Genomic DNA, 27,887 nt, shown 5'->3' with positions numbered 1-27,887 from the left:
AGCTTGGAGGAGCAGGTAAGAGTAGGAGCAGGAGGAGCAGGTGCAGGAAGCATGTGCAGTAGTGGCAGCGGCTACGGAGACGAGTGATGGAGACAAAAAAAAATCGTATCAGGCTCCAGACCCACGGGATAGTCCATACCTACCAAAATCAGAACTCGACCCAATCTAACCAACCAACCTTTCCAGCAGACAAGGCTCTGATGGGATGGTCTAGTAAGTAAATTTCTTTCCCCGTCCCTCCCATTCGTTGTTCAGATCGTCACTACGGTGACAAAATGAATGGCTGGGCCGTGCTGTATAATGGTCACTGAACATTCACAGAGGATATTATCACTGTACATCCTAACTACGTATCTACCTACTATCTAGACTAGATTAGTATTTACCTAGGTAGGTACTCTTTGTACCCAGACATGCCAAGGTAGACTACAATTGACGGCCTTACCGCACTTTAGCATGGGATCTTTCGGGTCTGAATTGTTTGTTGTCGTCCAATATCAAAGCAGCTTTTTGTCGTTTGGTGGGGTGGTTTGTGAACGACATATCACCCCGGTCTAGTTCAGTCAGTACCCGTACAAAGCCCAAAATTTCCAACGACATCTCTCTCAAAATGGTCATGGTGGGTGGACTTGGACGCGCTCATGATGTGGCATGCTTTACCGCCTATCATTTGCATAACAAATGTCGCATTGCTTTCTTTTGTCTTGCTGGCAACTCTGCCTACTGCAGCGTAGCGTACCTGAGTTCCCTGTTCAGTCAGATGTCTGTCTAGGTACTGACTCTTTTTTTTTTGAAGTCCAATTCTTTTCCCCCTCCATCCCCCTCCTCTCCCCTCATCTCTTCCCATGTCAAAACAAAGACCCAACCCCTCATGAGCAACTAATATGGATGGTCCGTCCTCAACATGGTCATGGTTATGGTCCCGCCCAATCTACCACCTAATCCATAACAATTGCGCTATCTAGACTACCACCCGACTCATGTGGCCCGACCTCTTTCTTTCATGCATCACATTGCACGGATGTTTATTGTTTGCTTCCAGATGCTGGACTGCTGTCGTCATTATCACTTGCATTTACCAAGACCCTGCCTGCTGTCTTGTCACATGCCTGCACGCCATTCTTGTAGATGCGACTGAAACAAAATCGGAAAACAGATTTTTTTTCATGAGACAAAATGTTAAACGGCTTTGCTGAAACACAACCTGCAGGTTGCTTCGCTGTTCATGCATATGGGATATATATAACGTGTCTCATGCTTGCTCTTGTAGATTTCTGACTCACTTTTTTACCCTCTTCACCGTTCTGATCCAGTACAGGCTATCCCATCCCTTTCCCTGATCTTAGTGCTGGGTGTAAGTCCATCAGCTTGACCGTTAAGTAGCACGAGTTTATGCAAATCAAGCTGGGACCTCCATTGCTTTTTTCTCCACTAAAAACTCCGTTTGTTGTCTTTCACGGAACCGTCGTCCAATGTCCCGGGTCAAAAAACTTATATAGTATAATCAAATAATGTCATTGTCGTCATGAGAGGGGAGTTGTGAGTTGTGGTCTTGTGGGTATTTCGTCGGAGAGTTATTGTCCCGTCCACCAAATAGCAGTGCTTATTGTTGCTAGAACGTCCAGAATCAAGGCTGTTAATGCTTTCCATTTTCAGGAAAACCCAACAGATTCCCCCTTGCTTCGGAGGACCAGCAACCCCCGTTTCTGGAGGTGTACGCGTGGGAAACTGGCGATCGATGTTTTTTTAGCATCTTCATAACCAAGCCTTCAGGAGTCCGATGCTGCTCATCTAAATGTAGCTCGGAACGGACCCTCGACTTTGATATCCTTGATACCCTCAGGCATCAGACGCAACCACTCGTTCCAACTTTCGATGTCCACGTTGTCATCATCTAGTCGAATTGATAGATGTAGCTGCGGGCTGTTCTCGTATGACGAGAAGCTACTCCGCATATGATTGTTTTCGTATACAGGCGAGAGAAAGATGGAAGGGAGCCTTGAGTTGCCAGACATCATCATATGCAGCGGCGACGGGAAGCTGGTTAGAATTTCCTTTTCTGGGTGCTTGTCCTGTACCATCTTGGAGTAGTGGGAGAAAAGATTCGCATGTAGCTCCGCCGCTGATAGGGGACTCAAGCGTGCCGCTCTGATCTTTAATTGTTCAGCTAATGCGCGTGTAAATGCGCACCGATCGATGTCGTAGAAATGCTCTTCCGATACTGATGCCGCAAGAAGCTCCAAGACACCCTGTTGGCGAATCATCCTAGTTGACGGGTAATATGCCGCATCCATAATGATCAGTGTATCTGCACATGCTTCCTCCAATGTTTGTTGGATACCACCCCATCGGATTGTCGAGGCTTGTTCTGGATCCCGAGAGCTGCCATAGTCAGTGACGATTTTTTTCCATTGCGGAAACAGGGACAGGCATTTACCTAGCCAAAACCATCTCACGGTTGCTATCGAGATAAGTGTGTCCCGCATAATATACTATTTTCAACACATCACGCTCGTCACGATCCTCAACAAACTCGTTCAATTGCCTCGAGAGCCACCGCCATGAGCTTTTGCATCCTTCAGACGATGATGGGATGGCTTGAACCTGAAAGTTGTAGCGATAGTACTTATCAAACACCTCGGCAAGTTCTCGAACAGCAGACTGGATCGTGGGAACATCTTCATCGTCTTGCCAGAACAGGAACATAACCTGTACAGAGATGTATCTGTCTCGGCTAGGTGTTGAAAGCATACGCCCTACATTGGTTTGGAGATCATTCTTGAAACTCTCAATGCCGGGCAACGACAATGACTTTTCGAGGCGGGGGCCCGAAGGCAGAGGGGTTCGGATTCGAGCGTCGCTTAGTGGAGGTCGACCTGGCTGATTGGAACCAGGAGTGCTGGAATCAATATCCATCTCCTGTGTGTCGTGTGTGAACAAGGCCTGAACACTGGTAATAGCAGCGGGGCTCAATGGCCGACCAGCCGCAGCGAGCGAAGGTGCAATATCCTGGATAGTTGGGCTGTGCGATCGGTGAAATTTGGAGACGACATCCTCCCAGGTCATGTTGTGATGACTGGGGTGGCACTGCAGTAGTAAAACGTTGGTACGAGTTCATTTGCGAGAACTTGGCGGTGATATAACAACTTACAGCAACTCTTCGCCTCCTGCAATCAATGCATGCGCCGAGCTTTCGAATGAGTGCAGCGCGCTCTCTGGACTGTTGAGAAAGGGGTCCAGTCCGTCTCCTGCTCGTGCGGCGGCTGTTAGAGACGTCGGAACCATCCTTTATAGAGAAGATAGACTGGTGCAAGTTAGGAGAGGTATCGGCACTGTACGATGTGTTATTGGTCTCTGTAGAGGCCAAGGTGGCGGTCGTCGCCTGAGTAGAGATGGAAGAGCATGTGTCTTTTCTAAGAGGCGGCGTAACGGGATGAAGGTGTTGGTGAGTGTGATGGTGGTGATGCTGCTGCTGTTGATGCTGCTCAAATGTGTAATGCGCCGGCGAAGTGGGTGACGGCTGACGGAGGGGGGGAAGCTCGTCTGGATTCTGCGGGAGCGAGTGAGCGGAAACTGATGCGACCGCGGTTGCAGCTGCAAGAACCGCAGGCAGCGATACAGACTGAGCAGAGGGCGATGAAATTGAGGGCAAAGAAGGGGTCGGGGCGGTTTCGGATACGGAGGCCGGTTGCGAAGGTGACGGTGACGGCGGCGGTTGTGGTAGTTGGTGTTGGTGTTGGTGTTGGTTAATGGACGCAGTCGTGGGAGTTGGAGAAGCCTCAGCCATACTGTGGGAGACAGAGTTCATTTTGATAAATCGAGAAATGTAATCGACGCTGGGAACAATCAAACACCCATTATCTCAAATCAGAAGGAAGGAAGTTTTGAAGGCAACACGGTTTGCAGGTGTTGGAATAGGTTGCCAATCATCCAACAGCTTAAAGTACGCGACGTGATAGGCTGTCTTTATCAATCTGCCGTGCGCAAGTATATTAATTGTGTAGGCGCAAACCCAAGTAGATAGCACAGACAGGCTGCAAGAGCGATGGGTTTATTGATGTGTTGCGCGCGTGAGTGGTATTTTGACCTTGCCACGACGTTCTCAGACCAAAGTATAAGAGTAGGTTAGGTTGTGGGCAGAGCAAAATAATACTGCAACTTTTTGGCGTGCTCTGGTCCAGCCTTGGGGTTTCCGAGGAGGATTCGAAGTATGTAAGCTGTGTGCCGAGAATGTGGTGAGGGACAGGCTACCGGCAAGGGGTTTCTTAGTGGGTATCGTTTTTGAGTTGACAGGGCAGAATAATACACCCTGGGGCGAGTCGAGGGAACCTAGGAAAAGTGTAGGACAATCCTTAGGAGTAACAAATAATTCAATTGATTGCAGCCGAGTCCAAAGAGGCAACTGAGCAGTAGGTAGGTTATGGGGATGTGGAACGGAAATAGCAATGATTCGGCGAAATTAAAGCCGGAAACAGTTTAACAGTTAGAGCTTGAATCAAACGAACAATTAAGCGGCATTGGGGGTGGATGCGCAGCGCAAAATAGGTAGTTGAATAGTACTGGCGAAGGGCAGTTTCATTCGCTACGACTCAAGAGACGCGCAGTTAATTTCCAGCTTGTGGTAGTTGAAGAAGGGTCTGATCGGATCAAGGCTCTAGAGGGCGAGACAGGAGTCGTATATACGAAGACCCGGCCTGTGATGTAGGCACGTACGCACCGTGTAAAACGGGTCGTAACTCTTGATGGGATCGTCAAGGTGAGTAGAAGCGTAATGGTGAGAGGACGAGAGCGGATCAGTGTTCGTCAATAAGAGAAAAATAATTAGGCAAGAGAAAAAATAAGAGCAAGAAAAGAAAGCTCGAGTTTATGCTGTGGAAAGAGACCGAGGGTGTTCCGTCTTCACCAAGACCAACCTGAGGTGAATGGAGTGGCGTGGAGAGACAGAAAGAATCGGACAAGGGCGTGGGTAAAAGACGTCGCGAGTTTTGCAGCCAACCAAAGCCTCGCTCAGGGCGTGAAAATGGGAACCTAGGGAGGGGTGTGGGCGGGAGCAACCCCTGGGGCTCCTCAGGTCCTCCACGGCGGAGAGGAACGCTGTTGGTGAAGATGCCCGCCAGAGGGGAAGTGGATTTCCCCGGTTGGTAAGTTAAGTACTAACCTACTGCTGTACATGCATGTAGCTTTCTGTGGGATTGCCTAGAAATTGTACCTGAGTCCAGTATCAGGGACCGGCCCGGGAACACATTCGAGGAATCTAGAATGGGGTGAAATGGCACGAGATTACTGTATGATGCAGTAGTCATTTGGAGGTTTTGAATGTCTTGAGCTGGGGTCAAGATCAGTCGAGGTTGACAACAATCGGCGATATCAAATATGGACAACGAACATGGAGCTGTTGAGGTCTGCTCCATAGAGCCGTTCTAGTAAGAGGAAGGTCTACAAAGTTGTTGAGGGCCATTGAACATGAGTCTCAGATAAGGTGGTTTGTCTTGGTTAGAGGCTTTGAAGTGTACAACCACATTCTTGAGAGTACCTTTTGATAAACGAGCTGTCGTGGGATGAAGTTCATGGAACAAGACAGGTGAGACAGAATAGGTTAGGGTCAATCGCAAAACCTGGCCAAGGTGGACCATACCTTTGCACATACTCCCATCGGTTCGGGTGCCCCCCAAACCACAGCACCTATCTCTAGTATTACCGCCGGCGTGTTATAGCAAAAGAAACTCCAGTTTGTAACCAATTGTCAGGACCTTGAATGGTCCAATTAATCAAATCTGCATCCCGCTAGTCGGGTCAAGGTCAAGGTGACACCAAAATGGAACGTTAGATGCCCGGTTAATGATGCGCGGCTCCGGCGGCAGCAACTGGCTCAGGTTGCTTCTGCTGCCGTTCTAATTTCTTAATGACAAACTGACAAGGACTTTCCTCGGCATTGCTTTCTTTTTTAGAAGGTCTCACTCTCCACTTCGAATTTTAACCTTCTTGCAAGCGACTGGATATCCCTCTTTCTGAAGTGACCCATTTCTCCTCGTTTCGTTGTATACAAGGTATGCTGTTCAACCACATATCGTCCATCGGTATTGAGGTCAAATAACATGCCGAACGACAACGATAACAATGCTCTCGGTATGGTTCAGTCCTTATTAGAGATCACCTTCGTAACTTTCGAACTCTCATGTTCATCTTGATCCAGCCCTGACTACACCTGACAAGATGTTGCCCACTAGTTACGCCTCTCAATTGCACTTCCGAGTCCGCAAACAAAAAGCAAATAAAAACAATAAAAATGAAAGAAAAACCTTGAACAATGGAACTTACGGGAGTGGATAATCTGCAGATTCGTACTGCAATATATGTGTGAAATTCGTACACAGTCGCCTGCTCCCATTAACCTGTCTCAACCGCTTAGATACCGCTTAGTCCAAATTTGTACCACTTGTGTGTACAACCAGGACTACGGGCTGATGGATGTCTAAACCTTGTTCGCCGCATGGTATGTTCGCGGTCCATAGCACCCTGCGAAAAGATCCGTGCAAGGGCCCGTCTGATATGCTGCTACTTTGGTGTTTGACCGGAAGTGCAACACCGAGTGCAGTCAGTACAGTTCGAATGTCACAGGCTTGCACCAGCAGCCTGGGCTTCCTCTCTTGGGAGTGATGGGCTGTCATTTATAACATTGGTTGTTGCTTCGACAAGGTCAGTCTGGCCAGCAGTACCTTGTCAATGCATAGAGGTTTCACGGAGCATTCTTTTCTTACTTGGGCGGAAAGTCGCAATGATTTAGGATCAACCGGCATGGCCCATTCGGCGAGCACTCAGCAAAGGCAACGATTTGAGTGGCATAAAAGCTGCGCTCGTGTTAACACTTACACTATAGACCAGCTCGACGTAGACTACTATCACTGTCCTATGGCGGCACTGAGTTTGGTTTCTTCATTTATCACGTACGCCCAAGATTGGCAATGTGCTTCCTATGCCGTTATAGGCGCGCCTGAGCAGCGCTTGACATCCCGAGAAGAAATGAAAACTACTCCAAGTCGAACCGTAACAAGCATTGCCGTACATTCCCCGCCCTGCCGCCAAACTCCACCACGGCTCGGTGAGAAGGACATACGGTCACGTAGCCACAAATTTGTTCGGCTCTGGCCTCGGGAAGAGAAGAAGGTTGTACACTCACTTGGGCACGTACCATTTCATTCATTGTGGCTGATCAGCGGCAACGCTGTTTCCAACATCTGCGGATAATACACAACAGAGCTGTTGCGTATCTTGAATCCAGAAAAGAAAACGCGTTATGTTCTAAGTCGCCCTGTTTTTTTTCTTCTTCTGTTTTTCTCCCCCCCTCAATGTTCTGCCTGGTTACACCAGACCAGGGTGCCAAATTCCGCTCACAAAACCTTTGGCTTCATAAGGCATGCCGTATCAATCAGCTCACCTTGTCTTCCTCACCCCAGATTTTACAGAGAAAAAAGCATGGGCAGCTAGGGACCTACATGCCAAGCGACCCATCGTTACCTATGCTCAGGGATTCTCACTGGTTAAAGTCAGGTTCGGCTCTCCACTCCGTTTGTCTTCTCTTCTTCTTTCTTCCGTGTGAGCGATCTGGTGGCAGGCACGTACCTAGGTAAGAACGGATTCACCGAGGTTAAGGACAACAACGGTCAAGGACCGAGTATCCGTAGCTCTCAACATAATGAATATCGCGAGCTTTAACACTGCATCTCCTGACTGTCGCGTATGTCACGATTGGCTCCTAGTTATAATATATCATCTTTGATGTCTGAAATTACTAAAGCACAAAACCCGTACATGAGGCCACTTTCATGCCGTTGAATCCTCTGGTGCTTCAGCATTTCTGCAATGCAATGCAATGCCACATAAAACTTTTAGGTGGAGGAGGGTGTCAATGGTAAGAATACGCACCAAACTTTCCTTTGCCCCATTCGAGCCTGGTGCCGGGTCTTCACCGAGATCCTCTCGTGAGACATCACCAGATCTGATCCACTCTTCGGTTCTCTCTTGTTGGTCCAAGCTCAACGACATGCACATCTCATTAAACAATCGAGCCGACGTAACTCTCACTTCAGTACGTATCAACGTCGGCCAATCGGTATTCTAATCTCCACCGATGAAGTTGGACTTTTCACCGACACAATGCGTCTTCAGCCGACAAAGTAAGACGAGACTAGCTAACCGGGCCTGCTCTGCTGTTTCCTCGCTTTATAATTCAAGATATATCCAAATCAACCGGAAGAGTGCATGTTACCTGAGAGATGGAAATGCATGCCCGTGCCCGACCTCTCTTACCATGAATCGATTTGTTGGTTCTTGAATCCGGACTCATCTCCGCCGTCGGCTTCCGATGTTCAAGAGACACTTGCCGGACTGGGGCCAAGACTCATACGGGATTGGGTTACTTCTTGATTGGTCGGGCTATCACGGACCGAGTCGACCGTCTCGGTGCCGTTTTGTGGAGTGACCATATTGGGATTATTGCGGTGTATCTGTTTTGATAGATTACAGCACTTGTATCTCAGTTAACCGATCCCAGCACATGCAGAGATGTCAGAGTTTTGCCTGCAATCGAACCAGTCATTTGAGCCGGAATACATGCACTATATAGGTAGCTAGGCAACCTGGCATGGACACGGAGACAAATAAGTCGATCGGCCTCTTTACAATATGCCGCTCATGTGATTTTCACCACTCTTACTTTAACGAGTCTGCTGAGTTCTCTGCAAAATCAGTGAACTATGGTTTACATGAAATTGGAAAAGATAATTAACTATTCAGTCAATGGTTATGTACCTAAAACAGACAGAACTCAGCTGGTGTTTCATATCCATCGCCTAATAATACAGAACAACAAAACTGAAGGAGATAGAAATATATAATAATGAAACCCATACATAAAATTGAATAATTACAGTTGCCAGTTCTGGTCTTTTGTCCAAGGCGAGCTTTGAAACTCGCCCTTGTCATCTTTGATTGTCCCAATATCGTTACGCTTGTCATCAACCAATCTCGCCCATTCGAGCATCAACCTGAAGAGATACACTTCCCTGTCCTTTTCGCCCAGGGCTTCCTTCGCCCATTTGGCACCTTGCTGAGCGATCCACGCTGCATCCTTTGTCTGCCCTTTCATGTCGGTGTCGCGCCCGTTGATGTACGCTTTCTTGTGCGTGCCGGTAAAGTACGTCAAAGTGGTGTGCAGACCCTGATAACGCGTGTCAATGGGCACAAAGTGTAGCCACGGGATCAGGCGATCGCTATACCACGTCCGGAAGAGGGTGGAGATGAGAGGTACACTCTTTGAGCGGAGCACGCGAAGGAGGTCTGGTGAGGGTTTATTATCTTGATCTAAGAGAAGAACGTAACGGTATTCAAGAGGCTCTTGATCTTTGGATTCCTCGACAATGGGATATGTTTCGCGGAGAATTTTGCAATTGGGACCTTTGCAGCCTGTGTAGTCGTTCATGCCGACACTTGTAGGCGCGACGAGATTCGCTTCTGCAATAGGGACTTTCTCATGCCGGTATATAGACGGGTCCTTTGCCGATGGGAGAATCATCGAGACCTTGTCTTCTGGGTTCCTGTTACCCATCATGTGAAGAAGTCGAAACTTATGATTGCCCCGCAAAGCTTGGTCCGAAATGTATCCATCACCAGTTTGACCTCGCCAGAACATAGAATCGTACCGGCGATCGAAGTTCCAGCTGATGTCAGCTTTGTCGTCCTCAGGCTGTGGTAGGGGAATTATGATGTCCTGGAAGGGCTCTGACTTGTATGGTCCAAAGAGGGGTAGCAGGTCCCTAATGGGCTCTGCGTGAGGGTTTGAGAGGGACATTCCATGAAGATATTTGAGATCAGGCTGAGAGCAGTACTCCAGGGACCTCTCCCAATTGACCATTACCTGCGCCTTCGAGTGTCGTCGCACGCAGTCGGCGCAAAACTCGCCGATATTCCAGTGAGGGTTGGTTCGGGTTCTTGAGCCTGGAGGGCATCCTTCGACTTGCATCTGGCGATAGTCGGCTGGAGATACCATGGACTGCTGATCCATCTGAGGAGACTTGGGCAATGCGGGCAATGGCTTGGGGAAGGGGGTCTCCGCAGGTTTCGCTCCTTCACCGTCACCAGGACCATTTTGTTCAACTGACCTCTTTGAGATGAGGTTGACTATAGGAGTCAAATCCGCCCTGCTCTGTCCATTGGCAGTCTCCCATGATGGGAGAACTCTTGGAGAAGGGCTCAGGTTGACGGGGAAGAGCATGTCAGGCAGGAATTTTGAAAACTTGTTTATAGAAGCCACCAAGCTATCTAGCAACTCTGCATCATGCCCACTGATTTCAGGGAGTCTTGATGCGTTGCCGTTTTTTATTCCAATAACATGAACACCAGGCATCTGAGATACCAAGGAGGTGCGTTGCCGGAGCTTTCGTGGAGTGATAGCTTTGAATGGAGCCAAGTCTCGGTCAATCTGATCGAACCGATCAATCACGGCAGTATTCTTGGCAAGCTCATACCAGTCCGCGAAGGCCGGAGGGGGGTCACGGTCATCGTGACGCTCCTTATATATCTTGTGGGCGATTGGAAGACTTTTACTTGTTGTTGCCTCCTGCATCCAACGACCCTGTCTGATGTTGGCTCTGTAGATGAAGTCATTGATAGGGTGGCGCACAAATGTCTGTGGTTTTGTTTTGACAATAAACACGGTAGTTCCCATGGCAAGACCAACTAGAAGAGCCAGGAGGAAGAAGCGTCGAATGAACACGACAGAGCGCATACCATGAGTGTAGGTGAATGCGATCATTCCAAACGCAATCATGTAAAGTGGCATGATCTCGGGAAGCCGCTTGGGATGAAGGTAGCCTCCGTACTGGAATATGTTCTGGCAGGCCTTCGCCGTTCCCACAAGAAACGTGATAATACTGGCTGGCGTGAGCGGCGATGTTTCGCATACCCAGAAAGTGGCCGATATCATGAGAGCCGCGAATGCGACACTATCAACAATGATATCAAACCCATACAAGAAGCCAAATCCAGCATGTAACACGGATGAGCCCCTGAAGATTCGGCTCCCAACCCATACGAGACCCATCGACAGTGATGAGAGTGTTAAAACTGTCCCCAGAGTTCGCAAACGAAGCTTAGCGGTTCGGGACCAAGCCAGCAGGCGCCAGAGGAGGACGACGACGATGACATCGAGCATAAGTCCCATACACTGCAGAGCAAGGGTCATTCGCCTACTCTCAACCATGTCGAAACAGTAATACGTAGAACGTGTGATCTGGCTAATAGCATGGTAGGTGCCTGTAGAGAAAACTAGGATGCTGAAAACTGCCATAGTGAGTACAACTCTGGGGCCGCTGAACCAGTCGATCAAGTCATCAAAACATGAGCGCCAAGGATCATCTGGATCTTCTGGGGGTGGAAATCCCCATTTCTTTCGAGAAGTAAAGATTTCATAGGCGAAGAGAAGGACGCAGAGGAATGACTGAATAGTTGTTAGGCTCCAGAGATTTGTGTATCAGCATAGCTTGGACTAACCTCAAGGCCGGGAGTTGCGCATTGCTGCTGATAGTTTACACGGTGAAAGATTTCGAGCCTCAGAACAATGCACAGTATAAGTACAGGAAGTGACAGCCTCCGTGGCCGCCCTGGTAGATGAGGATTTTCATTTTTGGATGCAGCATCAGGTACACCATCGAGCAAAGAGCCTTGACGACGGTGCGATGTGAAACGTCCATCTGCGCCAGGAAACCACCTGGTAATGCAACTGACTCCATAGCAAACTAAGCCAGAAAGAAGAAATACAAGAAATGACGACAGTCTCGGGCTCTCTAAGTAATATTGTTTAGTTTCTGGTCATACAGGTAGGTACCTAGGTAGTTAAGAGACAGAAAGTTGAGACTAACCAGTTAGAGAATGACGTTCGAAAGTTTGAGATATGTAAAAGAAAGAAGATACAGCACTACCAATCGAATTAGTATTAGCATTATCTGATGAATAAGGGATGAGAAAGTATACCATATCGCAAATAACTGCACCACGGTATCGCCAGCCATGATGATGATGGTGGCTTTCAAAGCCAAGACAGACTTAAACAATAGATATGAAAGCTCAAGTACGCCTTCCAATTACTCATGTCGTCGCAATCATATAATCGTTGTATGAAGCCGAGAACAAGCCTTCAGATTGATATACACATCAATGAACTGTTCATGACATCGTCTTCTTTGTTAAAGTCGTGATAAAGAAAAAGAAGCTTAAAGTTGAATTGAAAACCCCCCCTGGTCGATTTTGACTGATATCAGGGGATAGGCTGACGACTCTTTCCTTCCACCCCTGTAAATTACCTAAGCTGACGTTTATTCGCTGGCTGTTTTACTTACAGCGCCTCCAAGACTTAAACGGTCCACTATCCCCTAGGGGTCCCCTCCCTATCTCGATAACGATCAAGCTACAGGTTAAATTTAGCTTTCTTGTGATGTAACTTCTTGGACGCCTCATTGCCTATACTATGGCCGGCCTCAACGACGTGCCCTTCATCAAGGGCCTCGCCGTACCTTCTGTCTGCGCCCTCATCATATTTCTCGGCTACGTCTCCCAGTTTTTGTTCCATTACTCGACCACCCTCGAACCCGGTCCTCCCTCGCGTCGCGAAACCATCACCTTCAACAGTCTCCTCCTTATCCTTTGGATAACGTACTATCGTGCCGTTACCACCGATCCGGGCCGTTATATCTTCAAAGACCGTGTTATTGAGGCTGATGGTCAACGATGGTGCAACAAATGTGCGGCTCCCAAGCCCGCTAGGGCGCATCATTGCCGTCACTGTGCAAGATGTGTGCCCAGAATGGATCATCACTGTCCCTGGACAAGGAATTGCGTGTCCATGACCACATTTCCCCATTTCCTACGCTTTTTGATCTACACCAACGTATCGCTGTGGATGCTGGGCTACTTTCTGTGGCAGCGCTTCTCCCAGATTTGGGAACACCGTCATCTGCCTGCATACTTGGGCCCTAGTTTCTACGGACTAATTTGCATGTCTCTCATTGCCATCGTCAACTTTGTCACCACCGTTGCGTTAGGAATCATGCTCATTAACACTGTTAAGTCGTGGGTTTTCAACCAGACTATGATCGAAGGATGGGAACAAGAGCGCCATGAGGCTTTGATGGACAAAGGTCCCAAGGAGTGGTGGGATATAATGGGACCTGACGGCGAAAAGGTCCGTTTCGAGAAACTCGAGTTCCCATACGACATCGGCTTCTTTTCCAACATGTCACAGGCGATGGGCTCACGCAATATCCTTTGGTGGTTCTTCCCTCTTGCGGGAAACCCCAAAATCTCCAAGGATGGCACCGGTCAAGGCTGGGCATGGGAAGAGAACGGCTTCAACCGTGTTGAAGGTCTCTGGCCACCACCGGACCCGGACAAACTCCGTCGAGCCGCACGAGGCTGGCCAGCTGGAAATCGCGACTATGCCGAAGAATTACGCCAAGCAAACATGAGCTCCAGCGAGTACAAGGCCGGGTTTCTCAAGCGCCAGGCCGATGATGAGAGACGCAAGAGGCAGCTCATGGCGGAGCTGGAAGAGGTTGACGACTTCGACATGTATGACGATGAAGAGTATGATCGCGAGCTCGACCAAGGCCTTGGATGGGTCAATGCGGATGGTGATCGACTACGAGATTACGGTGTTGATGAGGAAGAGTTAGAGGCTGGAGAAGCTGATGATGACGATGTGCCACTAGCAGAGCTGATACGGAGAAGAAAAGTGCTGAAAAAGGACGGCTCAGACGATTGAGATGCCACAGCAATAGCACATAAAAATTTTGAATCAAAAAAGCGTTTATTCCTTCTAAGAATTTGTAATGTCCTGGCTATGAATATGAATGTCCCCGTCCTGCAGTCATTCAGAACGACGCTTTTGCATACGCTTGCCCCAAAGCATCAAGAATAAAAACCCAACTCGGCCATGAATTCCTTGCGGCTTCTACGCCTCGGTTGCCCAGTTCAGTCTTGTTTGTATACAACAGAAAAAAAGCAACATGCCATGTCTCCTCCTCTTCCGCCTCGCTCTAGCGCGCTGTGTGTATATGTATATAGTGCGTGCAGGTGCAAACGATTTGCCTGTGCCCTACCATCAAGTTTCTTGTTTTTCGACTCCTTGTTAACATCGTGAAGCATAAACTCGTTATGTCGACTACCAGTCGTCGTCGTCCTCCTTCTCCTTTTGCATAGCGTTCTTCCTGGCTAGCAGAGCGTCGGCCAAACTGCCTCCTAAACTAGGTGTAGGGGTGCTACTGCGGCTATCGGATCCATTGGGCGTGTTAAGACTCATGCCAGAATCACGCTGCTGGAGCTCGGCCGGCTTGCGGCCGGCAGCAGGGCGCTTGGCCGGGGGCGCAGGTGGTGTTGGCTTGGATCGTGGAGGAGCGGGAGGAGCTCGGGGTGCTGGGGGAGCCATTTCCTCGACATATGCAGCAGGAACCCAAGCTTGCTGTGCGGTCTGGGGATTCTTGGCTAACCACCATCCTAGAAACGTGTCAGTTGAGCTATATATCTGAATAAAATTGACTGTACTCACCATTGCTCTCCTTCTGCACAATCTCGACTATCTGACCCGCGGCGATCGAGAGCTCATTCTCTCGTTGACCAGCAAAGTCGTACAGGACCTTGGCCATCACCTTAGGTGGACTTGGTGGTCGTGCTGGGGCAGCAGGAGGCGGGGGTGGAGGTGGTGCTCGTCCAGCAGCGCTGGCCGCTTTGGCATGGCTTGGGAGAGGGTTGTGTGCAGCTGGAGCTGGAGCTGGGGCTGGGGCTGGAGCTGGAGCTGCAGCAGGAATAGAAGCAGCGGCAGAAACAGCAGCTGGTGGCTGAGGAACAGCCCGCGCACCTCCTCCTGGGCGGGGTTTGGCGGCTCGGTTGCCCTGAATACGAGATGGTCTACCATTCGGTCCTCCGGGCTTGATAAGCTTACCGCGAGTAATGGGACGAGGAGGCACAGGCTTGCCCTTGGGCGTGGGCTTCGAGACCGAGCTTGGTGGCTCACCAGGCTGAGTGTGCACAGCACCACTCTTGTAGTAATCAGCTGGGACTTGTGAGTCCTTCAGCACCTTGACTTGCTGTAGCTTGCCAGGCTTCTTGGCGTACTCAATCGTCTCGGCGATCTTGAGGTTGAAGCCGCCTGGCATCACTCGCTGCATCTGAGTGAACATCTCGGTCTTGAAGATGCAGTTCATCAGGGGGTCAGCCTCTTGCGGTGATCCTATACCCAGAGAGAACCAGTCATCGCGAGCTGATGAGACACCAATAAACTTGATGGCACCCAGAGGAACTGATTTCTCCACAGTGATTTGCGGCTGACCATTGACAAGCATCTGGGCAATGATATAGAATTTGCTGTTAGATATAACGATAATGCGAGGGCTGGCTTTACTGGAACGACCAAACTTCGCCTCCAAAATCTCACCACGGCATGAGAATACCGCCTTCTCGTTGGAGCCGATGCCAGCGGCACTACGGATCTGAGCGCCAGGGCCAGTGCTTGCGTTGACGCCCATGTAATCACCTAGGAAACGTCGAGAGCCCAGCAGACTCATACGACGCCTTTCCTTACGGCCTCCAAGTACCTGGTGGCCATGGTCACGGAGCTGGAGATATTCAGCTCCAGTTCGCTTCTTACGCCAGAGTCGCTGAATTCGCGTAGCAGATTCGGCTCGGTAGGCGAGATAAGCCCTCCACATTCGCTGGATTCGAGTAGCCATGTTGTGCCAATACCTGTCTCGCATATGTTCTAGAGCAAACAACGTCTCGGGAGCCTTGATAAACGCCTTTGTAACACCCATCTGCCATTCTTCCTTGGGAATGCTTGTGTCCTTGAGGATTTGCTTCACGGCGGCCTCTGTAGTACCCTCCCAGGTAAATTCACCAGCATAAGAAGTAGCAGGTGATAGAAGGAAGAACCTGTCGACAAACTTGTCGAAGTCCTGACGGTATGCGAAACCAGCTCGTCTGATACGAACGTTTTCTTGAAGACCAAGGTACTTGATCTGATGGAGAACGTTGGGGCCGTTGTATTCTGTTGGCGACTTGTTCTCGTTTGGTTTGATGGTACGGATGTAAGAAGGCTGGCATTTCATCAGAGTATCGACAAGAGCATTAGCGGACGCTCGGATACGGTCGCCTGCAGAGGGAGGCTGCTTTCGGTTATCTGTGTCAACGGGACGAGGGAACAGGGTGTGGATGAATTCATTTCCACTGTGTTGGAAGAGGGCCAACAGGCCCTTCAGGAGCTGGTCCTTGTTCTTATCCGTGATACCTTCAACAGTGTATGTGACATCACCGGCGTAATGCTTGATAATGAAGTTTCCTTGTCGTGGGGTAAGATGAGCGTGCGACATGCCATTGATACTCTGCATGAAGGTACGATCGCAGGCAGCAGGATCAGCGTGCGCAGTCTTGGTGGCATCCTTCATGGCGGAGAAGATACCGACAGGTCGAATCTGCTCAATGAGATCACAAACAACCTTGTTATCGAAATACTTGATAGGGGTCCATTGAATCTGTTCCCTGGCGTACTCCTCCTGCTCGGCCTTGAGAGTTAGCTGGATGAAGATTTGCTGCAACTTCTCGTTGACATAGTTGATGCATAGCTGTTCGAAACTATTTTTCTCGAAGATCTCAAACCCATAGATATCTAGAATACCAATGGTGTTGGTGGTTGGTTGCCGAGCCTTGAGAGACTTGTTGATGCGTTCGACGATCCAGTCGAAGAGGTTGCTGTAGATGGCCTTTGCCAGGGCGTCTCGAGTAGCCTGCGCTTGGGAGGGGTTGGCAGGGGACTCGATAACCTCACCGTTTCGAGGTGTCAAAATTCGGATTGTGATGCCCTTGATAAGCTGATCGGGAGTGACCTCCATCAGATAAGCAGCGAAATCAACCACAGATCTATCTGTGACTTCAGCGTAACCGCCCTGGTCCTCTTGGAACTGAATGTTTCCAATCCACAGGATAGCTGACAGCATTCGGAAGATCTGATCTTGCTCAGGCTGGGAAAGGCCAATAACCTTCATTGCATTGAGCGTATCTTCGTACTCAGCAAGGTCGTCGATGCCATCGACGTCCAAGCATTTTGACCTGCTGGTGTAGACGTAGGTCTCGGGCTTTTGAACACCAAATGTCTCCCGGTATTGTTGCGAGGCACCCTTGGTGAATTGGTAGAAGATGTGGAAGTTTCGTTCGTTTGTGATCTGGCCCACCACTCGCGTCTTTTCGAGGAGGTAGTTTGTGATGTCGGCACCCACAGGCTCACCCTGCGTGTTGAAGTAAATTTGCAGGTACTTTCCGAATCTTGACGAGTTATTGTTTCGTAGCGTTTTTGCGTTCCCGAAGGATTCGAGTAGGGGGTTGGTTGCCAGCACCATGTCCTTGATCTGCTTGATATCTCCTGATTCTCCACCGGATACACTAGCAATGTACTGCATAATGCGCTTTGCCGCCTCTGTCTTGCCGGCACCGGACTCTCCTGAAATAATGACACACTGGTTGTCGCTGTACGCCTTCATGTTGTAGTATGCGGCCTCGGCAATGGCGAAAACGTGGGGAGGCATCTCTAGTCGATTCTTGCCCATATAACTCTGAAGAACTTCATCGGTGTAGATGCCCAAGTCTCGAAAAGGGTTAACAGAGACCAACACATGGCCGATGTAGGTATAAATCTCGCGCCCTTCGAATCGTTTCTTCAAATTCTCGTTGATGGCTTCGTTAGATACTTTGCTCAGCAGAGTCAGATCGGAAACACCAATCTCCTTCTTCTTGGTTGTCTCAAAGGTGGCCTTCTTGGGCTTCGCGCCTCCGCTTGCGCCGTCGTCGGCTGCACCGGCGCCCTTGTTCTTCGGGCGTCTTGATATTCCCTACAGATTTGACGAGAGTTGTCAGCGAAGTATGCACCAACGTGAGAGAGTTTATACAGTACCATGATGTGCGACTGTTGTAGAAGAGGGGGAGGGGGGAAGGAAAGGTGGATAGGTAGATAGGTAGGTAGCTGCTATACGTGATGTTTATTTAAACGAGCATCTAAAGGCCAAGCAAGGTCAATCAAGCTCTAACCCGTGGAAACGAATGAAAGTATTGTAGTACTTGGTTATCACGAGTCGGAGGAAGTAGGAAAAATGCGATGTTTAATCCAAAGGAAACTCTGGAAGCTTTAGTTTGGATTTGGTGTGGTGTGGCTGGAATTGAGGTCGGTCGGTCATGCTCAGTAAAGTTCTAGTGGTGCCTGACGGGAGTGAGACTGGGAGTGACGAAACGCCGACAATTTTCCGCCCAGCACAGCCCCCCTGGATTACTGGCAGCCTTACGCAATAAAGTGGCGGGGAGGAAGTCCTGGACCTACAAATATCTGCCCGGCTACCTTGGGTATTGTTATCAATACGCGCGTCTTTAAAGCTTTGCTTTAGGCATCGCAATTTATCATACTTATGATTAAGAAGAGGATTTCTTAGAGTAGGTTCACTATTTATCCTAACCCATTCTGATTTAGGTACTGTAATAGTAGGTATCCCTGCCTGTGTTAAAGACTGGCGCCTTGGTTTTTACTCGCCCAAGCCCACGATGTGTCGTCATTGTGCGTACCTAGAATAGTTGATTTATTCCAAGAATAAAAAATCGTCTCAACTAGCTGTCGTTGCCTTGAAAATAGATCTATCGATAACTTGACTCAATCCGTTTGAGTTTTAACCATTGCTGTTAATAGCAATGGGTTTCTACCTACCTATGTGAGAGTTGGTTTCTACAGGGCTTGGTCTTTGATAGAGCCTGAATAACTTGCCGACAATGGTTTCATCAGCAGCAGTATATCATGTTTGGTAAACCAAGGTCGCTGACGTGCAGAAGAACTGCTGTTTAAACTTCGAGCTTTGGCTGCTAAACTTCCCTTCCCCCCTATTCGTAAACACATTGCTTCAGGTTTGTTATATAAAGTCGCTACTCTCCATATAAAGCTTGGGCCAAAGGAGGCATGGCCTGAAGCATGAGAAGGATCATCATGGTTTGGAAACAACCAAACTCATGCGAATAACTTATACTGCAATCTACTATGTAATGCAATTGATTACCAGGAACCAGATAAAGTGGCCCACATTCGAACTGCTCCGTACATCCCTCGGATCTGAGCAGCCTGAGTCTTGGCTTGCATCCCATCCGTTCCCCGCCAAACAAGCTCCAAGCCGGTCATCAACTTCATCAAGTTCTATCGTCAACCGAGTGATAACGCCTCCACATCCGTTCAGGCACAACAAGTGAGCTACGTTCATCTTTTCCTACTGTAATAACAAATGATCGACCAATCCCCTGTCTTCTGACGCAGGTCAGCTTCTCGGTTGCGGGGTAGCAGCTCTCCAAGGTGGCATGGCATGCTCACGGAACAAGCCAACCAGACCAAGCCTGGGCCCGTCCAAACATGCAATGCGATGCCTGCGCATGATAAACATGGTCTTGCGCTGCCGCATCAACGGCCCATTTCATAGACCTGACCTTAGCTCCGTTTGAGTTGTTAGTTGATAGATATAAACCTAAACATCGCCGCATTCGTTCTGAGATCCCTTCCTTTCTTCACCTTCCTCTATAACCTCAGACTTTGTCACAACAAAACACTTGCGCTAAATCAATCGGTTCGCATTTGCGCTTTACACCTGGGCTCTTTCTAAACCGTTATACACATAAACCTCTCAAACGTCACAATGGCCGACACTACCGAGCAGCAGCAACCCAAGGTCGTTGATGACTCTCCCATCTCCCCTGTCGAACGACGAAACTCGTTGGAGGCTCATCTCAAGCACCGCCCCGAGCGCTCCGAGCTTGTTGAGAGTGAGCGGCTCCCCCTCACTCCAATCACTATGTACACATTGCTTACCATCCTGCCCCCAAAACAGAGAACATCCTTCCGGCCTCTACCGCAGCGCCAGGCCTCCTAGCACACCAGAAGGAGGTGAGTTTTCCCCCCATAGCTGTGGCATATAGAGATCCACGCTTGCTGACAAGACCTCACAGCTCGAGAAACACATGCTCGAGGACAAGCTCAACGACAAGATCTCGCACCGCCCAGACCCCGAGTCTCTCATCAAGGAGGGTGTTCTCCGCGACGACCCGCGCGCCGTGACTCAGGACGAGGCCGCGAAGAAGTACGACGAGGCCATCGAAGACGAGTATGCCAAGCGTGAGGGTGGCGCCTGATCATGATGTCATGCGACAGGGCAGGGTACTTATCTGGTCCGGGGTCATGAGAGCCTCGGTACAGAAACTGTGCTCATGATGCTAAATGTGGAGTTTTCTTTTTGAAATTTGTGAAATGAATTGACTGTTGATGGCTTTGGTAAGAGGTACATGTTGGTAACAGACCACAAACAAATAGGCGCTACGAGGCCTTGTATCAGGTCTTTGTATTTATGTATCGTTAAATATTGAGTTCTACTATATATTTCTGAGTCTCGCACCATGGATTGACTAACACGGAGCTTTGGGGTGTGACGGTACAATTCATCGGCATACACCGGTTGGCAGTGTGTAAGGGAATGACCCATTCAAGGTGGAATTCCACTTCAGCTTTCGCAGTCTAAACCTGTTTTTGATGGCCTCTTGCAACGTGGAGATTCTCTTCAAGCTGTGCAGTGGAGGAAACCTGCAGAAGAAGCTCTTAACGATCCCTGCGACTAGTTGGGCTGCAGGTACCGAGCGGGAGGGAACCCAAACCAAAGTCCCCGTCCAACCCGACAATACCTCTAAGAGCCAGAGAGCCCAACCCGCCACACCATCAACTTCATTTGGACCCTTATTTTTCAAGTTTCCAAAAAATCAAGGAACAAGGCAAAAAGTAAATTGAGCAAGGGGAGGGGAGATGAAACAGGTCAGAGTGGTGTGTGCGTGTTGGAAAATTTCTTCCAACACGTATGTGAAATTTGGTTCACTACCTAATAATAATCATCGGACCAGTCCGACGGGCCGTCCCAAATCCCATCCAGCCGTTTTGTCTTGTAAGAGGTCAAGACGGGAAATTTGACCCTTCTAGAAAGCCAGCGCGGACCAAGAAGTGTCCAACGCTGAAAGTTCAATAAAAATACAACAGACAGCCAGCAAGTAAAAGAAAAAGGAAATCAGTCTCCCCATCCAGCTTCTCGCCACGTCTATCAATCAATCTTGATCGCTGCAAAATCCACTCTCTAGTTGTCCATTATACATCGCCTCGGTGGGCAAAATGATTCTGCTTCAGAATCTTCGAAATAAAAAACGCCATTCCATATTCTAGCCCACATTCGCTGTATATCGCTGTTCAATTCCATTAAACAAAGGAAAATATAAAAAGTTTGAAGGGTCGCTCAGGTTCGTGTATATGCGCCTGCGTATGTCGGCGCTGGCGAGTCCTTCTCGTAGGAGACTTTGTTGTGGTTGATAACCAAGTTGCGACCAGATTTGGCGACTTGTGTAGTGTGCTTATCTGCATCAACTGTTAGAATGGATCTAAAAACTAAAGAGCCCGGAGACTCGGTGGCAGGCGACTTACCAGCCCCGTACTCGCGGTACTCGCCAGGGGAAAGAGATCGAGGTGTTGTGCTAGTTGAAGAGCTGTACGAACCAGAAGAGTAGCTGTATGAGCTGGAGATTGAAGGCTCCTTGGTGCTCTGGTGAATCTGGACGGTATAAGGGGAGCTCATGGTTGCGGTTGTAGGAGGTTGAGTGGAAGTTGTGTGTTTGTAAGAATTGAGGTGCAAAGGGTTGTTGGTAGTGTTAATGGTTGAGTAAAACTGAGTTGTCTGAGTTGTCAAGTCTTTGTATGAGAGTGTTTGGTGAGAGTGAAAAGGAGAATGGCTTCGAGCGACGAAGGGGGTCTATATGTATTCGAAGCTTGGTGATGCGAAACGATAGTACGTACTCTATAATTGCAAGTGTGGGTTAACCCAAGGCTTGACTGCCTAGAGAACCAGGATTACCCTGCCCCAGCACAAGGCATCTTGGCACACTAGGTAGCCTCTGATATGGGGGGCTTAAGGAATTCCATCAACTTCAGGGGAGTGAGTCAAGGAGAGACCAGACGAAGAACCGAGCACGCGCATTGGTTCCCCAGGCCCGGCGCGGCAGACGGGCCATCTAAGGCACGACGCGGGAGGGCTAGCGATGGTGTACGTGCTGGGTCGTAAATAGATTGGCAGCACGGGGTGCAGTGTAGTTTGGTGGGGCGTAGCCAGATCATTGGGCATCGTGCTCAAGAACAATAGGGGGGGGGCAAGAGATCAGACTCTCAACATCCCGGCCTGGCTTCACAATTGCAATTGTAGAGAATCAAGTTGGGCTGGGCACGAGGCCACGAAATGACAGCACTGCGCTGGGCTGGGCTTCGGTGGCGAAAAGACCATCAAGTGAAGCTCCCGTGCCATGGTGACGCTGCCCCGGGTAGGGCGGAGCCGTAGCAATACAGGGCGAATGAGCTTCCATCAATGCAGGGATGGGCAAGGCAAAAGCCAAGCCCCACGGTGTGAGCGAGGGAACCAAGACCAGGTTTGATAGGGACGCCATGGTATACAGGTGCGCAGTCCACAAAGCAAAAGAGACTGATAGAAAATAGACGAAACAGAAATGACATTGTTGCCTGCAAATGGGGGCCACGAATGGTCTGTTGCGCTCGCTCTGTGCTGCGTTATCGAAAGCCAGTCGCACAGCATGAGTTGACTGAGAGTCTGAGACCGAATTGATCGCTAAGCCAGGGATATCTTTCACGATGCAACTGTGTTTGAGTGAATGCATGAAACACTCGCAGCAGCCGTCCTGATAGAGGCTAGAGCCCAGGCACAACAGGCACCAACGCCAGTAACACGTACCATTGCTCTGGGATCGTGGAGCCGAATGAGTAACCAGATAAAAATATCCAAAAACTGGTCTTGGCTGGCTGGGTAAGAGGTAAGCAAGATTGAGGCCTCGCTTTGCCTATCCCACATTCCTATTTCTGTCTCAGACATTATTTTTCTTCTTCGACCCCTTTTCGGCTACGTTTGTCGTGATTGGCATGATGACCCTTGCACGACAGATTCTACTGTCTGTCGATAATCACGATATGAATCTTTCAGGGCATGCATCACAGCCGATCCAAACAAACGAAACTTTCGATGCGCCCCGCCATGACGAAAAGGGGTTCAAAGGTGATCATCATGTCGCTACTTCTAAAGAAAGGCCATCATGACAAGCAGGAAGCGATAGCGATCGTGAAGCGCATTAGCGTTTATAACGCTTGGCCCAGGGCTCTTCGGCTCGGTGGATCTGACACCTGCAGGCTACCTAGGTACCTAGGCGAGGATGTCCCCATCTGGGTTGCACATCTGCATCTCCAGCTGCAGGAACTGATGCGCCTATTCGGCTGTAAACATGTCAATTACTGAAGCTCTACACCATCTCATGCTTGGGAGCTGTCACGCGTGAGTATATCGGCGCGTCAACCGCCGCAGCAGACGACTCATAGCTGCAGCTTCCTGAATACGGGTGGATGGATAGGCGGGTGAACCCGGCAATGGTCGATTGTCTGTCACTTTAGTTCATGATTCTGCGATGCGAAACATGACCGTCCAGTGACGTTGTGGTGATGTGGTACCCTGCTTCCAATAGCCTTGTTTGCATGTACGTACGTATCGTTTCACTTGTTACGCCTTGCGTAGCTGTAGCTGTAGCTGTAGTTGATTTCACTAATAGTAGTGAAGCGTTGTGTAATCTCGTCATGAGTCACATAGTGACATTTCGCCCTAGCAGACAGCGATAGCATATTTATTTAGTAATGAGCAGATGTTATCCACAGGTTCAAAGTACCCATCCATACCTCATGCTAACTAAATAATGAAGTACATACGTAGATATCCGCAGTGTAAGGGTTGAAGGGACAACGTGATCGCGTGGCCGGGGTCAAGACTGGTAAGTAATAATTCCGTCTTCATGGATGGACCCTGTTGACATCGGTTCTGTTCATCCATATTTGGTAGCCCCCAGTTTCCAAATGGAGATGCAAGATGTGACAACCTAGTATCAGATCCAAACGGAAAGAGTCATTGAACGGGCCGCATCCCATTGGCCAATAGCATTATGCACCAGGAAGGGAAGTTATGACGCGCTGTTTTGTCTGACCTACCACTACCGCTCCCCGCTAAACGGCCACGTCGCCATCTGAGAAACCAACCCCAGAGCTCTAATTTCTAGGGACAGACCAGCCCATCCACCATACATCGACAATCTCGCATCACACTGCCTCACTTATCGACGTCACACCCTCAGAATTCCAAGCTTCTCAACGTCTTCCCAGCCGTTGTGACTTCCAATTCTACGACACCTACAGCATACTCCACGTCCCTGTCTCCGTCCCGACCACCATCATGAAGGCTGCTCTGTTCCTTTCCGCTCTCGCCTCAGCCGCCGTTGGCGTTGTTGCTGAGGAGCTCAAGATCGATGTGACTCTTCCCGTTGTTTGCGAGCGCAAGACACAGAGGGGAGACAAGGTCCACATGCACTACCGTGGTACCCTCAAGGACTCGGGCAAGCAGTTCGATGCTAGTAGGTCATTACGGCGCCCTGCATCTGCAAGCTTGCTTGCAGCAGAGCAAGTCATATGCTAATTGGGACACAAGGCTACGATCGCGGTACTCCCCTTTCCTTCAAGGTCGGTTCTGGCCAGGTTATCAAGGGGTATGTAGCATCCTCGTTGCGATGCATTCGGGCCCGATGTTGACAATAGAAACAGATGGGACGAGGGTCTTCTTGACATGTGTATTGGTGAGAAGCGGTACGTCAAGGATGCATAGCGACAACTAGGATATCGCATTGCTTACTTTTGAATTAGAATCCTGACCATTCCCCCTGAGTTCGGCTACGGCCAGCGAGCCATTGGCCCTATCCCCGCGGGCTCAACCTTAGGTACGTTATTTCCAGCTCTCCTTTTTCGCCTTGTTTTCACCGCCTGACACCATGAAACTACAGTTTTTGAGACAGAGCTCGTCGGAATTGACGGTGTCCCCAAACCCGAGAAGATCGAGACCAAGGTCGTCGAAGGCGCCGAGTCTGCTGCCGAGGCCATCAGCGAGGCTACCGAGGCTGCCGCGACAGCTTCTGAGAAGGTTGCCGGTAAGGTTGCTGAGGCCATCATCGATGCTGCTAAGGCTGCCAAGACCATTATCGCTGATACCGATGACGCTCCCGAACACGAGGAGCTGTAAAGACATGATGTATAACGATTTACTTTGTGCATACCGCAAAACGCCATGACATATCATATCATCCATTATACATAAACCTAGAAGGCTGGATAACAAATTCCGTCGACGTTGATGTCATATCGTGTGCAATTCGATCAAGTAGGGCCCCACGTTGTCCTTGAGTGACTTGTTGGCTGTAGATGCATGACTGTAGATGTAGGGAGGGTTTGCCATCTACCTGGAATATGATTGAATGGTTCGTTTAGTCGATCTCAACGTCATGATCGATACTATTATTCTTCCTTATCCTTTTCTGCAGAAAGAAATCGCTTCTAGTGTCTCAGATGTACCAGTCATGATGGTGGTTTCTGTCAGAATCCTTTTTCACCCCGCATCCATGTGATGATTTAGGTCAGTGGACGGACATGTATGCATGCTGTTCGAGTCATGTTTAGATGGGACGTTGTGTCTTGAACCTGTAGGACCCTCCGCTGATGAAGAAGTAGTCTCGGTGTACGATGCGAAGCCATGAGAGGAGTTTTTTCTGGTGGATTATGGAACCATCTGATTTTTTACCACAGAATCTCCATTACAGAGGTCATGATATCGCTCTGTGTTTCTGAATGGTTACTTTTTCCCAATCAACAGTGGGGTGACGGGAGGTCCATCTCATCTTCAGTGGTCAAGGTCTGCAGCATCCGCCGACTGCGTCATTAATACATGCTAGGATGCTGATAGAAAAAAACGATGAGCATGGGTCCTGTAGAAATTTTGAAGCGCATCGTAATACTCGCCATCGAGAGTGTCTGTATCAGATGGAGTTACAGTATTTTGCTGCAAACTCCATGTTAATTATGGTTGGCCAGAGTAACACTGTTGGGCCTTGATGATCTACAAATGTAGTCGATCAGGTCGAGTTCTCGGATTTTGCCACGAGGACTGTGTCAATTAGGAAGCAACAAATATTTACGGCTGGTGGTGATCGTTCTGGTGCTATCACGAACATTCTGGATGGAGGTGCAGGGTATGTGAGTTGAAACGAATATCTCAAGTTGATCGACGGCGTTTAACACGAGAAGTCAAATTTTGTTACATTTGATTGAGTATATATACAAGTACATTTGTATTTTCTGATTATTCTGAGGTGATTCTTGACGTAGAAGTAAATGTCAAGCTGTATACAGTGACATGTGTATATCTACTGTTAAGCGTGCGGCTCCTTTCGGAGTGTCAGCTGCTACAAAGGAAATACAGTGACATGTGTAATATTTCTTGTCGCAACTGTGATTTGCCGCTTCACACACCCAAACATATTTTTACCATGTTGAATACTGAGTTAGGTGTTGATGATACGTGTCTTTTTAACGGCCGTAATTCGAGGCCCGAGGATGCATCCATTATACGAAGTCATCGGTGAGTGTGGGCACTTAGATTGAATGTATATTCTTTCGCCTGTTTTACAGCGCACGCCTTGGAGACCAACGGCATTTATGTTCCAGCAATTCAAGATTTGACACGTTTTGACCACGCAAAAGCCACTCAATGCCACGCTTATCGGAAGATGAACTTGTGGCGTTCTTTCTGCCGTTCGAGGGGCTTACATGTTGGGCCACTGTTTTCTACTTAAACAAATGACTATCTTACAGGAGAGGTCAAATTAAAGGTTGTGATTACGTGACCTGATGTTCACTACAGAGATGGCGCGAGCCTTTGAACAAAGGCTTCAGTACCTGCCTAGGGAGAAAAGGGATAGCATCATTACTGGAAATCGAATAAAGAGATATGAAACACGTATCATCTCAACAGATAATAATAAATGTTTTACGGTGGAACCAATAATACCCTTATATCCCGCTGGCGGAATAAGACCCGGTAGCCCCATGAGCTCGGGAGCTAATTTAAAAGAAGCTTTTCTGGTGAGAGGGACGGAAACTACGGATAGCCCGTTAGAGTTGCTCTAGCTGTTGACAGCTTATTCGCAGCTGTTATATGGGCATGATTGATTGTTGATTTTTGTAGGCAGTTCAATTCGTGTGCTCACATGTTCTCTCGTACTTGATATCCCCTTTCACTGCATGATGCTCAACCTTGTAAAACGTTGCGCTATGTATCTGCTGCTAGGATCAATTCGAAATTATGCTTACCGTTTCAATTGGGATTGGGACGCGGTAACTTCTTAGCGCCCGCTCCATGGCAGGATTCAACTTCCTCCCGTTATTCTATGCTCGTCGCAGTGGCAGTGACTGACGGTGACCCCTTGCACCGTATTCCAGGGGCGGGCCATTTGTCCCATCTTCAAGCTGCCTCCCATCTTGTTCCCCTTCAATCCAATTGATGCGCCGACAGTTGTCACTTCTCATCATCTCCCCACTGAGAAAGCTTCTTTTTTCCCTTTTGTTGCACCCTTTTCTTCCTGTCTGTTCAGCGCCCGACTTTCTTACCCAGCCATTAAACCTGTTTCCCTTCCTTCTTACTCACCTACCATTGCGTGTTCATGATACACAAACAATCTCGCCTGGCAGACGCAATGTCATATTTCTTTCAATAACATCGTCGAATTAAACTTATAAGCTTTTCTGAGGCTCTGCGCCTGTTTCTTGGGAGCTGACCTAACCAGCCGGGTTACGTATCTTGGCGTCTCACCTCTACCACCCAATA

The 27,887-nt window shown here is 48.9% G+C and overlaps 7 protein-coding genes across 7 annotated transcripts; 3 read left to right on the top strand and 4 right to left on the bottom strand.

Annotated features, from left to right (window-relative positions):
- Window positions 1-1,787: 1,787 nt before the first annotated feature.
- Window positions 1,788-3,808, bottom strand: FSST1_004280 (uncharacterized protein; the record flags this gene model as incomplete). Its single annotated transcript, XM_083230438.1, has 3 exons — window positions 1,788-2,382; window positions 2,438-3,087; window positions 3,152-3,808. 3 exons carry the CDS (start codon window positions 3,806-3,808, stop codon window positions 1,788-1,790), a joined length of 1,902 nt encoding a protein of 633 aa, XP_083087710.1.
- Window positions 3,809-8,923: 5,115 nt separating this feature from the next.
- FSST1_004279 (uncharacterized protein) lies at window positions 8,924-12,065 on the bottom strand (the record flags this gene model as incomplete). The annotated part of the gene is made up of 4 exons (XM_083230437.1): window positions 8,924-11,494; window positions 11,548-11,840; window positions 11,916-11,971; window positions 12,028-12,065. The coding sequence occupies 4 exons, from the start codon at window positions 12,063-12,065 to the stop codon at window positions 8,924-8,926; spliced, it is 2,958 nt and encodes a 985-aa protein (XP_083087709.1).
- A 455-nt stretch (window positions 12,066-12,520) lies between these two features.
- FSST1_004278 (palmitoyltransferase PFA4) lies at window positions 12,521-13,813 on the top strand (the record flags this gene model as incomplete). The annotated part of the gene is made up of 1 exon (XM_083230436.1): window positions 12,521-13,813. One exon carries the CDS (start codon window positions 12,521-12,523, stop codon window positions 13,811-13,813), a length of 1,293 nt encoding a protein of 430 aa, XP_083087708.1.
- Window positions 13,814-14,212: 399 nt separating this feature from the next.
- On the bottom strand, window positions 14,213-17,989 carry FSST1_004277 (myosin 5; the record flags this gene model as incomplete). The annotated part of the gene is made up of 3 exons (XM_083230435.1): window positions 14,213-14,544; window positions 14,597-17,924; window positions 17,966-17,989. The coding sequence occupies 3 exons, from the start codon at window positions 17,987-17,989 to the stop codon at window positions 14,213-14,215; spliced, it is 3,684 nt and encodes a 1,227-aa protein (XP_083087707.1).
- Window positions 17,990-19,751: 1,762 nt separating this feature from the next.
- On the top strand, window positions 19,752-20,244 carry FSST1_004276 (RPEL repeat-containing protein; the record flags this gene model as incomplete). The annotated part of the gene is made up of 3 exons (XM_083230434.1): window positions 19,752-19,878; window positions 19,944-19,999; window positions 20,062-20,244. The coding sequence occupies 3 exons, from the start codon at window positions 19,752-19,754 to the stop codon at window positions 20,242-20,244; spliced, it is 366 nt and encodes a 121-aa protein (XP_083087706.1).
- Window positions 20,245-21,383: 1,139 nt separating this feature from the next.
- On the bottom strand, window positions 21,384-21,719 carry FSST1_004275 (uncharacterized protein; the record flags this gene model as incomplete). Its single annotated transcript, XM_083230433.1, has 2 exons — window positions 21,384-21,502; window positions 21,569-21,719. The coding sequence occupies 2 exons, from the start codon at window positions 21,717-21,719 to the stop codon at window positions 21,384-21,386; spliced, it is 270 nt and encodes an 89-aa protein (XP_083087705.1).
- A 2,694-nt stretch (window positions 21,720-24,413) lies between these two features.
- FSST1_004274 (peptidylprolyl isomerase family protein FPR2) lies at window positions 24,414-25,250 on the top strand (the record flags this gene model as incomplete). The annotated part of the gene is made up of 5 exons (XM_083230432.1): window positions 24,414-24,591; window positions 24,666-24,723; window positions 24,773-24,820; window positions 24,878-24,951; window positions 25,015-25,250. The coding sequence occupies 5 exons, from the start codon at window positions 24,414-24,416 to the stop codon at window positions 25,248-25,250; spliced, it is 594 nt and encodes a 197-aa protein (XP_083087704.1).
- Between the last annotated feature and the right edge of the window lie 2,637 nt (window positions 25,251-27,887).

This window comes from Fusarium sambucinum, chromosome I (genome assembly GCF_050947815.1).
Source record: "Fusarium sambucinum isolate potato_lamoka chromosome I, whole genome shotgun sequence".
Lineage (NCBI taxonomy): Eukaryota > Fungi > Ascomycota > Sordariomycetes > Hypocreales > Nectriaceae > Fusarium > Fusarium sambucinum.
Note: the sequence above shows the minus strand (reverse complement) of the source record. Positions and strands in the feature narration are given on the sequence as shown.